General features: G+C 34.5%; 1 protein-coding gene and 2 long non-coding RNA genes across 6 annotated transcripts in view; 1 reads left to right on the top strand and 2 right to left on the bottom strand.

Annotated features, from left to right (window-relative positions):
* Positions 1–5100, top strand: part of LOC134542182 (aldehyde dehydrogenase, dimeric NADP-preferring-like) — a 38687-nt gene extending 33587 nt beyond the window's left edge. For all 4 annotated transcript variants that reach the window (XM_063386221.1, XM_063386223.1, XM_063386220.1 and 1 more), the window contains 4 exons: positions 196–311; positions 1928–2063; positions 2465–2615; positions 3407–5100. In XM_063386221.1, the coding sequence (XP_063242291.1) occupies positions 196–311; positions 1928–2063; positions 2465–2615; positions 3407–3436 (433 nt within the window). In that variant the 3' untranslated portion in view covers positions 3437–5100. The remainder of the gene's footprint in view (positions 1–195; positions 312–1927; positions 2064–2464; positions 2616–3406) is intronic.
* Positions 5101–7411: 2311 nt separating this feature from the next.
* LOC134542180 (uncharacterized) lies at positions 7412–12634 on the bottom strand. The gene is made up of 2 exons (XR_010076751.1): positions 12453–12634; positions 7412–8676 (listed from the first exon to the last, which is right to left on the bottom strand). It is a non-coding gene; the product is annotated as an uncharacterized LOC134542180 (long non-coding RNA).
* On the bottom strand, positions 10549–12332 carry LOC134542181 (uncharacterized). The gene is made up of 2 exons (XR_010076752.1): positions 12195–12332; positions 10549–10616 (listed from the first exon to the last, which is right to left on the bottom strand). It is a non-coding gene; the product is annotated as an uncharacterized LOC134542181 (long non-coding RNA).
* Positions 12635–15568: the final 2934 nt, after the last annotated feature.

The raw sequence follows: 15568 nt of genomic DNA, 5'->3' as shown, positions 1-15568 counted from the left end.
TTCCCCCCTGTTCTGATGTCTCCAGTTAAGTAACAGCAAAATTGTTTATGGTTGCACGCAACCCATGACTTCATGCTACCGTTAACAACGGGATTGTGTCACATTCAAGGGTGATTTTTAAATCTCGTCAAAAAAATTGTGTAATGACAGATAAAGGCCAGCAAATTAAACTTTCACAATGTGATTGTTTCACAGGGAGCACCCACTGACACTACACATCTTCTCAAAAGACCGGACAGTGCAGGAGATGATTGTATCCAAGACGAGAAGTGGGTCGGTGTGCATAAACGAAACACTGCTGCAGATGTGTGGTGAGTAAGTCAGCGTGTGAATTCATTAAGAAAAAACATGGCGAAATAAATTTATACTTAATTCAAGTTGTCACGTTTTCTCTCACAAAGAACATAACTAAAGTTTGGAGTATGTAACTTCTGATCACCTTTTCATACTCAAGTCTGAAAACTGACAGTTTGAATATCCCCTGTTAGTCAAATAGAATATTTTATCACAATTGCATTGTCTGGGTAATTGAACAATACACACCTTATATGTATTATTAGTACCTATGTATTTACATTCTCACTCTGCAGGTGTGTAAATGATAAAAATCTTTAATAATTGATTATGCATGTTTTTTTTAATCAGGTTGACACAAAACAATTTAGAGCCCTTACACAACTGCTCTTATATTATTCGTTACGATAATATTCACATCAATCCGTACAGTCTGACTTGGTACTATAACAAGTAACACATTGATACTGTAAATCTTATGAGACAACATATTTACCACATGCATCACGGCAGTGATGGGTGTTAATTATGATTGTCTTTTTTGTAAAGCAACTGCATTCTCCACGCGCGAAAACTAAATGCGGAAAGAGATGAATTTTCATCTGCAATACTAGTAGGTTTGTTGCAGTTCAAATGCAAATGCTGTGAAGGTTCCTTACTTCCAGCCTTGGCCGGTTACTTTTTAACCAACACTGAATCAATGAAATCCTCAAACAGACAAGGGTCGAAAAAGATTTAGGCTCTAGCTCATGAAAATATTTCACATATTATTTTTTGTAAGATATCATCTTCCATACTTTGTCAATTTAATAAGATTTTCATATTTAACACACTTGGTTCGTACCCTGACATGCAGTCAAAAATTAAGGAATTTTTTTACTTCATTGCCGTCACCATTATCAAGAGATAGAAAAATATTTGTAATATCACAAAATCCCTCAAGAAAATTACAATTTTAAAAAGTTAGTGCATAAAAAATAATTTTCTTGGTCAGTTTCAGTTCTTACAGATAAGTTCCTATTGTCCATATTATCTCTGGAAAATATATCTAACTCAAGCATAGTGTCCATCTGAAATTTTTAGTCCTAAAATTTAATTTGATTACTAATTACAATTACATTTCATTTAAAAGGTAAGATACAAAATACAAAATAATGATTTTACATTTTTAATACATAATATATAATCATGTGGCCCGAAATTTTCCTCTTGTAGTGCACGTGGATAAAGCGTTGTTTGCTGCCAAGTCAGAAACAAAAAAAAAACACATCCAGTAATTGCATCCATTTATTCTATTAATTGACTTTATTCAAGAGACTATTTTCATGAATCTTTACTAAGGAGTTTTTAAGGATATTAAGGTGGTGTATGAACTCTGTAACATAGGGGCAGGGCCATACGCAGGTAGGGGAGATGGGTATTTAACCCCCCCTCCCCCAAACCATAAATCCTAAAAATCTATCATTCCCACCAGAAAAAAGGAAATATAATGAAAGCAAACAGAAGGCAAAGAGGTTCTATCCACCACCCCACTGCCCCCCTGCACAGAAATAAAAATCCAGGGGTGTTATGCGAAGGGATTCATATTCTGTGTAAATATGTATGAGTGAACGTATGATTTGTTGCATTGCAGTGTCCAGCCTGCCGTTTGGAGGCGTCGGTTACAGCGGAATGGGAGCATACCACGGCAGGCACAGTTTCGAAACATTTTCACACAAGAGGAGCGTCTTTGTCAAGAACTACAACAGGATAGGAGAAAAGCTTTCTGCGTATGTTTTCAAACTAGCATTTAAAATTATTATTTAAACTCTCTTCATGTTTGACCTTAAATTCAGCTTGAATTTTCAAAGCAAATATATTTTTAAAACTTTAATAAGAGAATACAACAAAGTTTGTAGGTCTAATCCTTATGTTTAATAAATTTATTAGTATGCATTGGCAAAAAAATTTAAATTAAAATACAGACTGATTTTAAGAATAGGATACTACATAGTATTATGAAAAATTACTAATATGTAATACCATCTTGTAACTTAGATATTATCAATTTCCCTTAGTTTTTCAGTTTTTTGAAGAAATCTTTTCAATTTCCTGAGTTTTCCAGATTTTTCCCTGTTTGTCAAACCCCTGTTTTCTCAACCAATAACTACTTTTCCCGTTTGTCTGCCAGATCCCGCTACCCCCCGTATTCTGAGGGCAAGACTTCGTTCCTCAAGTTCTTGCTGAAACACAGACGCGGAGTCAACCTGAGCTGCATCTCGTACTTCGTGGTGTTTGCCCTCGGAGTGGCTGCGGCATTCGCTGGATCAGCTCTAGCACAGGTTTGTCTTCAGTAGAGACTGTTCTTTCAGCGATTCATTCTTGCAATGGAGAAAATTGAGTTAAAACATTTTTATGGACTTAACATCATTTGGTTTCCACTGTACGTCACAGAGAAACCACAAAAATGGACAAGAATATACAAACACACAGAAAAACCAACCAAAATAAAAATAAATATACAGCACAAAGAATTTTGAGGAAAGCATTAGTTTTGTGGTTTCTTCATGACAAACAGTGATTACAGTATTTCCATAAAAATGTTTTAATTAAAATCTATAAAGCTGTACAAACATAACACACAGTTAGATAATAACAATAATTAGGTAATATCAGTTAAATGAACAACAAATAAAATCTTAATTTTTATCAGTGAATTTTTATTAATGCAGCTGACCTAAATTAACCAACCTTCTATTAGTTTTTATTAGTCCTTATTTCCCAGAAGCTGCTGCTCTGTGGTATTACCCAATTATCTATCAACACTTTGTTTTAAAAGTCAGGTACATATTGTAAATTGTTTATTTTTCCCACTTTTAAAAGCCCATTTTTACATTTTACGCCTATGTTGCAAGTAATGTATATTGACTACAGGTAAAGGTAGGTTTTATGTTATGTACAGAAAGGCCTTAAAAATGGAGCATCCATGATTATACCTGACTTTAATCTTTTTCAGTACTGAATTGGTGTTCAATTTTGTAGTATACATCACTTCCTCTGTTCAATTTTCTCATTTAAGTTTTTATCTAATTGTTTATGATTTATGACTATTATGAAATTTTTTTGATTACAGGTGATCTCTGCCAATGAAGATGAGACTTGAATCAATTGGAATTCCACATTTGACTTGATGTTAATAGTCTCTGAAGTATTATGCACTTTAGAAATTACTCTGAAACTACCTGGCAAAAACTGTCATGTTATTTTGATTGGTAGTTTATTCACCACATTCACATTTTTGTAAGTTATTTGTACCACACTATTATAGATAAAGTTATGTTCATACAAACAAAAGAACAAACCTATGTCTAAAAGAATAAATATACTTTTAAGTTTCTGCACCAGTTTTATCAAATGACAACTTGTAGATGAGGAAACCAGAGCTGCTACATCTAAGAAAACAAGATAGGTACCAAATGGAAAGGCTGAATTACCAGCATCAATTTTTTTTGTTTGAAACTGAATGCCAAATCAGTTTTAGTCCTACTGGTATCTTTTGCAAAAATACTCTGAAAAAATTTACTTGTTGCCTTACACAGTTTTATACCAATAAAGATCCATTACCTCAATGTATGCTTAGTTCTTTGACCAAAATGGCACCCCCTTAAAATTGGCTCTTCATTTAACTCTGTCAGTTATATAAATCCACGCTTAGGAGAAAAATTGAGAGAAAATTATTACTGAGTTGACACACCACACTAAATGTAAAAAGGGGCCAGTATAAATTCAGTACTAACAGTTATGCCAACCTTCAATGTGACTTACAATGAAAATCATTTCATTGCATATATTCACAAGTGTGTAGTTTTCTGACATACCCTAACTTAATCAAAATATTTAGTTTGACAGTTGAATATTCTTCCATTATTTCTGAGCAAAAAAAAAAGCGAAAGGAATAATTTTGTATTAAATGATAGCTTGGTGCCTAACATGAATCTGTCAAAAAAGTAAACTCATTCATAGGACAGACTAGAACTTTTTACTTAATTATTTTAACTTTAATTATCATTATTTAGATAAGAATTTTAAGCATTTTTAATAGCAATAAAGTGTTTCATGCTACTGAAAAAAGGTTTCTTATAAGTGGGTAAAGGCATCATCATATCTCGTTAATTTTATTTCAATCAACTCGCTTGAATAGTGCTAACAGTCCACTAGAATAAGTCTCTTTCAATCATGTATGTCATCTGGCAGGTACAATACTAGACAGAATAGAAAAAAATATTGGAACTGAGAAAGATTCTTTGAACTTAAGACTGCGATTGTCATTTTGTCTGTTGGCTCCCAGGAGTACCATAGGTCGAGCAAATGCTTGATAATATAGTACATATTGAACAAACCATGGCTTACTAGCAGGAAGGTATTTCTGGTACAGAAAAAAAAATAGACTGATATGTAAACTTAAGAATTAACTCAAATATAATACTTTTGAAACTGGAATAAATTACTTTAACCCTGAAAATCAAGATATTAAGGTGTCTTGTCAACTAGGTATGTATTTGAACTTGAAATACACCAAAACACTCTTTAATAAAACTGTATAGTAATGTTTAACACAAATATAAAAGCTGTGAAGTATTACTTACAAACCTAGCCTATGGTAACATGATTAATTTTCTGCTGACACGAACGTGGCAACACGCGTCATGTTTAGTGTACATAAATTGCTCAATCTACGCCGCCTCAAAAATTATAAAGTTGTGTAATAAGAGTAGTGCGTAGCATAATTTTGTATTTTGTGGAATAAAATGACTTAAATAAATACTATTCACATTTGGCTTTTAATTTCACTACAGCAAAATTAATTTTAACCAATAATCTTTAATGAGGAGAAGCTATAAAATCACATGCTATGAAAAAGCAGGTTTGGATGTAACTTGGAAAAGTTTAGGGAAAACAAATCTACCTCATACATACTTATATTATATTAATTAAATTCATGCAAGGTAGTTCTCAATTACAGCAAGACTCTCTAATGTGGCACGTTTGGGACTATGGCCGTGCCGGTTTAACAAATGTCAATATAGTGTTAATGGGGAAACCAAGAAAACTTAATATACAGTACAATGATATTAAAATAAGCTGCAATAAGTTGTTCTATGGAAAGAGAAATACACTTGAGCATTACTGTTTAAAAAACCTTAGTCACATTTTCACAGTTAAAAAAAGGGGTGTTGTCTGTAAAGTCTGTTTACGGACGATAATTTTACGTGATAACGTCATAAGAAAACTTTGATAAAAAATTGTGTACTTTTTAATTTTCAAATATTATTTACAGTTTTTGCAATTTTAATTTAAATAATTTGTTTAAATATAATCACGAACAATTAGTTAAAAAGCCCGCCTTAACCTGTTTTACATTATAGAAGATTTTCTCGCACTGTGGTTGGCCGGTTCTTGCTCGCTCGGCTCGGGCAGAATGTGACAATGAGTCATGCTTTTTCGTACGTGACGCTGGCGTTCATCAATTTATAAGATGTTATCACTTCAAAAAGAAACACCGAAACACTTGTGGCTCAATATGTTAAGAACTACAAGAACCGAGGAATGCCAGCTTTAAGTAAATCAAATATATTTAATTAGGTTAACTAAATTGAAGACCCTCAAATTATAATTTTTTTATGAAACCATGCAAATATATTATATATATATATAAATAAATAATGCTCATCACCGACTGACTGTAACGCTGTAAGATAGCGCCTGCCTTCAGAATGCCAGCGTTCAGCGGGAAGCAGCCTACCAGGAGTCTTACGCCGGCACTCTGCAGGTGGCCAAACTTGCTGTGTGCACACATCTACACTTTCATAAATTTGTTTGTGTTAATAAGTACATTTTAATTTTCACCAAAAGATAGCGCTAGGACATTTTTTTTCTAATTTTCTGGGTTTTAGAACATTTTACTTTGCAAATTTTATTAATTAACTTTGCAAAGTAAGTAAATATTCAATTTATCATTTAAAATCAATTTTTTATTACTTATGTCATTATAATTTATTAAAGATTACTGAATGAGATTTACATACAATTTGTTTTGAAAGAGGTTGTTCAATAAATAAATTTATAAGTATAAATAAAAAATACATAAAAAGACATCAGAAATTTTTATTTGCACAATATTAAAATAAATTGAATCCCAATACATGTATATTAAAGATTTTTTATGGTCATCATTTTTCAACGAACATCAACTAATTAGTTTAAAAATAAGTTGTGTTACTGATATCCTTGAAGTGGCATGCCAATGAACAAAAATAAACTATACATTAAAATTAGTTTCATTTTTATCTCGACCTTATTTGAAGTTTATTTGAGAAGCAGCAGAAACTGCAACTTGTGTAATGTGACAAGAAGCAAAAGAGCTTCCTCGGTTTTCCCTGTGGGCATCAATAGCATCTCCTCCGGCGACGAGCGAGGGGTGGGACACTAGATTTGGAAACTAACCTGCCAATAAAATATACAATCTCGTTAATTTTAAATTACTCTTATTTGTTTTTTTTTAAAAACTAAACAAACTTTGTTATATCTTTTGCAAATGAAATATAACAGATGTATAAAAACATCACTTACCAGGTTACATAATTTTCATATTTTTTTTAGTACTTAGTTAAATTAATAACATGTTTATCCTTCCCAGATATGCTTGCTTAGCCACTGCGTTGGCTGGTTTTGTGTCAACATTCTAGGTATCGTGTGTATGGAGTTAAGAAATCTTTCTTCTCTTCTGCTATTCAAACTTTAATGCACATGTTTATACCCATGGATGTAACAGAAGTTATATCATGTGGAACCATGCAACACTACAAGACAAGGAGACAACTTGAACCCACAGACTGCGTGGCTGAGAGTACTGAAGGTTCTCAACCACTGGGATGTGGACAATGCTGGAGGAAATGCATGTCCTACAAGAGTGGCAAGGAGGGCGAGGGAGAAAGGCAATAAGCCGGTACCTATGGTTTTACTGTATAAAAAACTCAACCACCTGCACAAACAAAACTAAAATGTTTGATACAGTAAAATCTGCTAGTTAATGGTCCATTATTTCAAACTAACATAGACTCTATATAAAGCTCATTCATTTACTGTTTAAAACACCTTTATTTTTCACCGTCTGCTAGTACATGATCACTAAAATACAGATGTAAACGATTTGTGGATTTTAAAGCTGTATTTTTTATCATAATACTATGCTGAAACTGAAAAACACTATACTAGTTTTCAACAAATTCAAATAAATGTTTTTAAAGAAAAACATTGATACAATACACACACAAAAATGCAAGGACTAAGTACATTCACAGGAAGCACAAACTGATATAATTTATTGAAATGACTATGGAGAAAAAAAATCTTGTTATCTTAAGTCTGCTGCAATTTGAAATTTGTTGCAGTCAGTGTCTTCTTGCCTGCAGAAAAAAAAAAAATTCAGGCCTCAAAGTACTGTGACGTCTAGTGTAGTCTTCCCAGCTGTCTTACTTTATTACTCCCATGCTATCTAGGTACTTGGTCTTGCATTTTGTCACTGCTACTGTAGTTTAATCAAGGTCCCCACACACAGTTAAGGTACAGCAATATATAAAGGTGCACATACTATAGTGGTATTGCAACTTTTTTTTTGCAGTATTGCTGTGATACAATTTGCCGCAGTATTGGAATGCTGTTTGCTCAGTTCAACAAGCCTCTCATTAACCATTTCTGACTTTGACCAGGCGCTCTGTAGAAGCCACCATATTTCACGTTTCAGTGTCTGCCCCTTGGGGTGTCCATGTTAGCACTGCTACCCCTACTATTTCAACGTACTGCACTAGTGTACGGGGACCATAATTCCATTTTTAAAAATATTTAAAACAGCAGAAATTCCAGAAACAACTTTACAGCACAAATGTTTATCATGCAAATTAAAAGTTTTGAATAGGTAACTATTCCATATGAAAACACAATACAAACTTCAACCAAATAATTAAGTTTACTTACATCACTCGAAAATATCTAGCCCATGCTAATCTTTTTTATCAGTAACTGGTAAATCATAATCACGATGCAATTCTTCAACACTCATATTTTTTACAGTCGCCAATGCCCCCAGAATAGTCTGAGCAGCATCTTTTGTTTCATTGTAAATGTTCAACTCTGCAACATATGTCTTTGAAGCCAGTCCTAACTCTTTCTTCATTTGTGATATTTTCTTATCCAATTGCTCCTCAGTTTTGTTTAATTTCATGTATCTTTTCCACGTTGAATTCAAAAGGACATCTTCTTCCAAAGAAGAAGTCATTTTTTATTTAGACAGTCAAATAATAAATAGAGATGTATCTGAGAAGGAAGTTTATCACCAACTGAACACTGCAACATACATATGCAAATCAAACATGGAAAAAAAAAAGAAGCTAGAAATTAATACGAACACAATGAAAAAAATTTACGAAAATAACACATTTCAATGCAAAGTCAAAGTCAACATCAGACATTTTTGGGTTGCTGAGCCCCCTGCTGGTTGCTATACTTATGGAGTGCATTAATTTGGAAAGTTAAACAAATGTGTAGAGCAATATTTTGTTGTCTCAAACACACCATGTTGATGTTTTTTTTTCATTACTTTTATTTGAGGGCTATTTTTTTAAATTTTAACTCCCTCCCTTGCATTTGCATTTGTTGTTCTGCCCCAAATATTTTCAACAGCTATTCACTCAGTGTAATATCACGGGTATAGAAAGGCAAGCAAGAGGTGATAATTACAATGACTTGCAACAAGAAGTATCTGTTAAAATATTTGTGGCAAACCAGCAAATGTATACAGTTAAAATGTTAGCAAAAGCCCTTAAAAAGTTAATGACAAAAAAACAACAAAAAATATCAGCATGGTGTTTCAGACTGAGCCTTAATGCGTTAGAAATTCTGTTGGCTCAGTGGTCAGAGTTTCTGCTTGTGAACCAAAGGACCTGGGTTCGATGGTGATAACTAGGTATCTAAACATGCCTTAAGCCGATACATGATGGAATAATCAACCCATAAATAAACCTTTTGTGCTTGGCTCCATCCAGCCAAAGCGGATGTATGGTACGTTTCGCAATCAACCCACTATGACCTTCAACCCTATGTAAAACTTTGAACAACCATCTTCTGCAGAAGTTTATTGCAAGGCTATTGATACCAACTGAAGACACTTGGCCTTTTGAGTCAGTGGCATGGGAAGGTATTTATAAATAGAGATGCCTGATGGCAGATCTACAATGGGAAACCATCTAGAGGCTGGCTTTCCCCTTCCCCTGGAAATATTTTAAAATTTAAGTAATTGGCTAAACACATTATCTTTAGGTTTATAAATACTGACTACTTTTTAAGGCTATAACAAGGTTGATATGCAACTCATTATAAAAATATTTACACATGCCTTATTTTCATTTCAATTCATTTCATTGTCAGCCATTGGAACATACAAGGGTCCCGAACATAACAACCACACTTCATGCTCGCGGACTAATCAAAATGTGGAAAAGGCGAATGTAAGGGAACAGGGGTGGGGGGAGCAGGTGGAGAAGGTACGTAGTTAAGAAAAGCAGATAGACCCTGGGCACGCTGGGATGTGAGCTTAGAGCGGGAAACAGCTTTATGGAGAAAAGGATTACAGCACCATGGTACGTCCCATGCTGGAGTATGCTGCAGCAATATGTGATCCATACAGAGCAGTGTATGAGAGGGAACTGGAGGAAAGTAGCTAGGTGGGTGAAGGAAACGTGGAGAATTGATAGCGATGAACAGGGAGACAGAGCTGATGAAGGAAATGGTGTGGGAGAGCCTGAAAGACAGAAGGCAGATGTATCACGTATTGTGCGGTGGGGGGAGGGGAGAGCTGGGAGCAACAAGTTGCGAAGGAAGAGGAAGCCTAGAAGTAGGAGGGAGAACTCTAGGAAAGTTTTTACGGGGAGAAGAACAGAAAGGGGGAAAAATTGAAGGTAGTGAGAATGATACAGGAATGGAATGTCTTGGGTGAGGAGTGTGTGATGGCAAGGAGTGTGGCTCTATTCAGAAGAGAGAGAGAGGAAAGCAGGCTGAATGCTTGCCTACTGGCTTGTGTGCAATTGCAGCAGTCTTCACATAAAAAATTCAAACACACATAAAATTTCACAAATAATTGCTACAGCGGAATCTCATCCAAGATATCTTTTGACGTTCATGCCTAAAACTTTTTGATGGTGGATAATTAAACTCTAATAATTAATCAACCACCATTTATTTGTACCATGTATTCATTTAGGCATACAACTCTGATCACGTTGAACAGACTGAACGAACAGAACATATGGCATTACTTTGATTTGTTTACAAGAAGGTATACAAAAATTTGGTTTACAACTCTTTAAGAAATTTAATGATACCCTTGTCATTTCCTTGAAACACAAAATATTTCTAAAAATCTTAGCTCATGCTCTTAAACCATGTAAAAGAAAATAAAAATGCTCTTTAGAGGGATAAACATTCAACATTCATAAAACATTAAGAAACATTATTTTCAGTAAATGTTTACGAGAGGGGTGCATCTGTAAAAATAGAGGGGGAAAAAATGTGAAAGTGGACTTCAGCTCCTGATATTTTTTTCTAATGATAATGTAAAAGGGCATTGCAATATGTCAAGTACTTTGGTGAATTGAAAGAGTTACTGCTTTTTCATAAAAAAAAAAATTGTTATTGAAAACTAAAGATGTTCCTCTATTGACCATAAAAACAGTGTTTGAAAAACCTACTGGTTTATGAGAAACTACCTTTTATAGGTTCATTTAGGTAGCTGTGCAGTGACAGAACATGTTGCCATGTTGTGCTTTAAAAGCATAGCCAAGAATTTTTTTTAAACAAGAGAGAGTCCCGATTATTGTCCCCAACCAAATGTTTAATTGATACTAGCTGCAACATGTTCCTGTGATTCTCCAGAGATTCTTAAGAGTATAGTGTAGCCAACGACTGTTCTCAACAAGACAGGGATTTTAATGTCAATATGTTACGGCAACAGAGATTTTTTCTACCCTAGTTGGTTTTCCATTACAAGTGGATATTTTTCAATATTGACTTGAAATGGAAAACCAATCAGGGTGGAAAACAGCCATGGCTGCTGCTGTAATGTACTTACTTTAAGAACCCCCGTCTTTTTTAACAGTCACTGCTACGCTATATTCCTATGGATCTCTCGAGAACCACATCAGGTTGCAGCTAGTGGGAAGCCTACAACTCACGTAGTTTCAGTTCCCTGAAAGAATTTCCGAAGATTTCTGAAGTTTTGCGTTTTGGTATTAACGCCACTTCAGCCGCTAAATCAGAAGTTCAAGCATGTTGTGACTAACCTAACCTAACCCTTTTTTGAGAGAAATCCCAAGTTGCACGAACGTGGTAGGGAACCGAAACTACGTGAGTTGTAGGCTACCGTGCAGCTAGTATCAAGACAACAGTAGTGTGGCAACACTAGAATCAAGGATATATCTTGTGTAAAAGTCTCCCTACACTATTAAAGCAAAATATGATGGTGACTATGTTATTGCACAGAGGATCTAATTTAACCTATAAATGGTACTTTCTAAGAATCCTTTATGAATTTAAAATGCTGTTTTCCAGGTAGGTACTTAAAGAAAGGTTGGTAGCGTTGAAAAATATCAGTTTAGGAATTCAATTATTTATTTACAGAAAAACCGCGACTCTTACAATTTACTAGTACATTTATGGTAACATTTGGTAAGGTTAAATCAGCTAAATTTAAAATACTGTAAAACAGTGTACAGTCGATTAGCTACACACAATTTATCCACACAATTTTACAGTATTCAAAACAGTTAAGACGGGTAATACTGGTAAACAAACTAAAATAACGCAATGACCTTTAACAAAATTATTTTAAAAAAATTGCAGGAAGGAAAACATTTCTATATTGATTTTTTCAGATGTATCCTTCTTATAACCAATTGCTCTGAAATTAACAAATAACTTTCTCCAAAAACCGACAAAGCCCCATATCAATTGCGTACACGGACAAGTCGGTTTCGTATTTTGACTTGCCGACAAGCAAATGTTAAAATCGATTTTTCAATGTTCACTCAACTACGAATGTACTATACACAAACTACATAAAAACTTACTATGACAAACCCAAAGAACCCTACAAAGATTTCATGTATACATTCAAGGTTGCCAACATAAAGTTTATCCTATCCGAAACAAAACCTTACACTCATTTGAACAGTCCCTACAAACACGCATGCTGGAATCACAATAGTACGATGGCGGCGCGGCTAATGTTTTTAACCATAGAGTTAGGAATAGTCTTTCTAACCAACCAAGTTCGACACATGACACATCTATGACATCAGTGTGAACAAACTGGTGGAAGCGAATCTCTGGACGCGACAGATTTCCAGATTAGAAATAATTTCTATTTCCATGGCGTGTCAGTATTTGGTTTTAGAAATATGTTTAAATTGATGCGTTTGTAGCTACATTGTTTTCTTTATTCCCTTTATCTTCGATCGTATATACTTATATAGACTCGTAAGATTTCGACGTGACAACGTCTAATAAATCGATGAACGCCGGCTGCACGCACGAACAAGTGTCCCGTAACGCGCATTGTCCCACTACGATGTGTCCCGTTACGCTCATTGTACGCTTGCACCGCATCTCTCTTCCACTCGATTGGAACAACCATCGATTTGACTTTTCAATCATGTTTTCGTCGTTTGAATTATTAATATTATGTAATTTAACGATCGTCCACCGATTTTCAGCACAATCGGTAGGTTATTTAAAAGTAATGTTGAATTTTCAAATACGTTTTTGTACGAACAATGGTGTTTTACAGTTACACATAATAATTCAAATTACACCCAGGATCTTTTGCACAATGTTTTAAAAAATATTGTAACACATTATCAGAGGTGCCCCCCCCCCCCCTCAACCTAATAATGCGCCCACCCCCCCCCCCCCCAACGAAATTTATTATGCCATTTTCTCAATTATTTACTCAATTATTTTATAATATTATACTTTTTTAGTATTATATTTTGTCACATTTTGCATTAATAAGTATTTATTCGTTTATTATTAAAAAAAGTAGCATCTGTCGGTGAGTTCAGTAATAATAGGTTATGTTACATTTGACTAAAAAATTATGGTGATTCATATAATTGATGAAAGATATTTGATTATAATTTATTTATATGAAAACTTGTTCATAATTATATTTAAACGATAAGTTAATGTGGTTTTCATTGCTTATTACAACAACAATTTCGGCAATAAAGGTTAATTATTCTTGCATTTTAAAAATCTGATTACTAGTATAATTTTAAGTATTTATTCGTTTATTATTAAAAAAAAGTAGCATCTGTTGGCGAGTTCAGTAATGATAGGTTATGTTACATTTGACTAAAAAATTATGGTGATTCATATAATTGATGAAAGATATTTGATTATAATTTATTTATATGAAAACTTGTTCATAATTATATTTAAACTTTATAGCTAAACGCCAGTTTTTAAAATTAATTACAATTAATTACACGTGAACTGTTTCGTCGACTGTTTATAAAATGAAGTGAAAAGTTAATGTGGTTTTCATTGCTTATTACAACAACAATTTTGGCAGTAAAGGTTAATTATTCTTGCATTTAAAAAATCTGATTACTAGTATAATTTCAAGTATTTATTCTTTTATTATTAAAATAAAAATGATTCAATTTTATTCATAAACGTATGCAATCATTTCATCAATGTTTTGTTATGACGTTGTCACGTTAAACTATCGTCCGTAAACCGACTTTACAGACAACCAATTTTTTAAATGCAATAGAACACTAATATTACACTATATGCGCACGTATTCGAGTAAGAAAGGGTATTTTATGGGATTTTGTATTATTGAGTGACTCCCAAAAGCCACCGCCTATTCTGGTGCGTTTGGAGTCACCTCTGGCTGTCAAGCAGAAAACAATATTGACGTAACACGTTCCCACCGCTGGCGCTGCTGGCATTGTCGTTCCAAGTCATGAGGTTCAAGGCAGACCGGTCGCGGCTTGACTCAGCGCCGCTGAAATGCACACATGCAGGCACTGAAGAAGGGACACATGCAGGCACTGAAGAAGGAGAGAAAAAAGAGGGTATTCAATCGTTATTGGCATGCAATTTAAAAAGCTGGACAATATATTTTAGATTACAGCTGAGTTTACATAATTTCTTTCTGTAAAAACTTTTAAAAATTAGTTCACCGTAATTATATCATTAGCTTTCATAAAACCAACTCCAGTATAATGTTGGGGAAGGTTATCATAATTTCATAATAAAAATTAGCAAAACATTCGCCGAAATTTGAGTTCGAGTTTACTTTAACAAAAGTTGTTTTAAATAGTAAGTTCTTCAAATTTTCCGTGGGAAGGCTATTCCTTATCTTCTAAGCCCCCCGTTAAGGTCCCTCTCCAAAATATTAAGGCCCTCGCAAAAGTAAATAGCTCGGGGACCCGTGAATAGCGCCGCCATTGCAGGGACAGAGAGGAGACTTGGCATCAGCACTCAGCAGTGGTTTGTATGCCTTTAGTCACGTAAACCAAACATACACTCGCGTGTCGATAAGGGTGCGAAGCGATGGCCAGAGTCCCGTGTTTATGCGAGCACAGAGATAATTCACAATTGGTTCTGACTTCACTACGTGATCAAAATAGTGCATTCCAGCTAAAACGAACATTTTGAAATTTACTTCTTGCAGTCATTCCCGTAAATTAATGTGTGGAATTCAACTTGAAAACAATCTCACTTACAACAATCCAAAATGGCAACATATTAGGACAAGTAGTGTAGTGCTCTAACGCCTTGGCTGATTTAAAACATTTACTGCAGACATTTTAGCTTTCGCAAGTCACACGCAAAACAGTGCAGAGGAAATCAAAACGGCAATGTAAAAAAATTCATGGGAAGGCTTAAAAATTATTCATAAATAGTAAATGACAAAAAAAAACCTCGACAGACTGTGCCATAACAATAATTGATGGGAATAGTTTGAAGTGAATAAATCGGGGTTTAACGTCTCGCCGACATTGATGCGAGAATGCATTGGTGTGGGAAACAGAAGTACCCAGCGAAAACCCATCAGCTTGACGCAACGTCAGCCACGTTTCTCACTCGCGAGAAACGCGGGTTGAACCCCGGCGGGCGCCGGGAAGTGAACCCAGATCTCTGGGTGGAGTGATCTGGGTCCCAGAGGTGG

Source organism: Bacillus rossius (genome assembly GCF_032445375.1).
Source record: "Bacillus rossius redtenbacheri isolate Brsri chromosome 4 unlocalized genomic scaffold, Brsri_v3 Brsri_v3_scf4_2, whole genome shotgun sequence".
Taxonomy (NCBI): Eukaryota; Metazoa; Arthropoda; class Insecta; order Phasmatodea; family Bacillidae; genus Bacillus; species Bacillus rossius.
The sequence above is the reverse complement of the archived record's forward strand: the minus strand, read 5'-3'. Positions and strand labels throughout refer to the sequence as shown.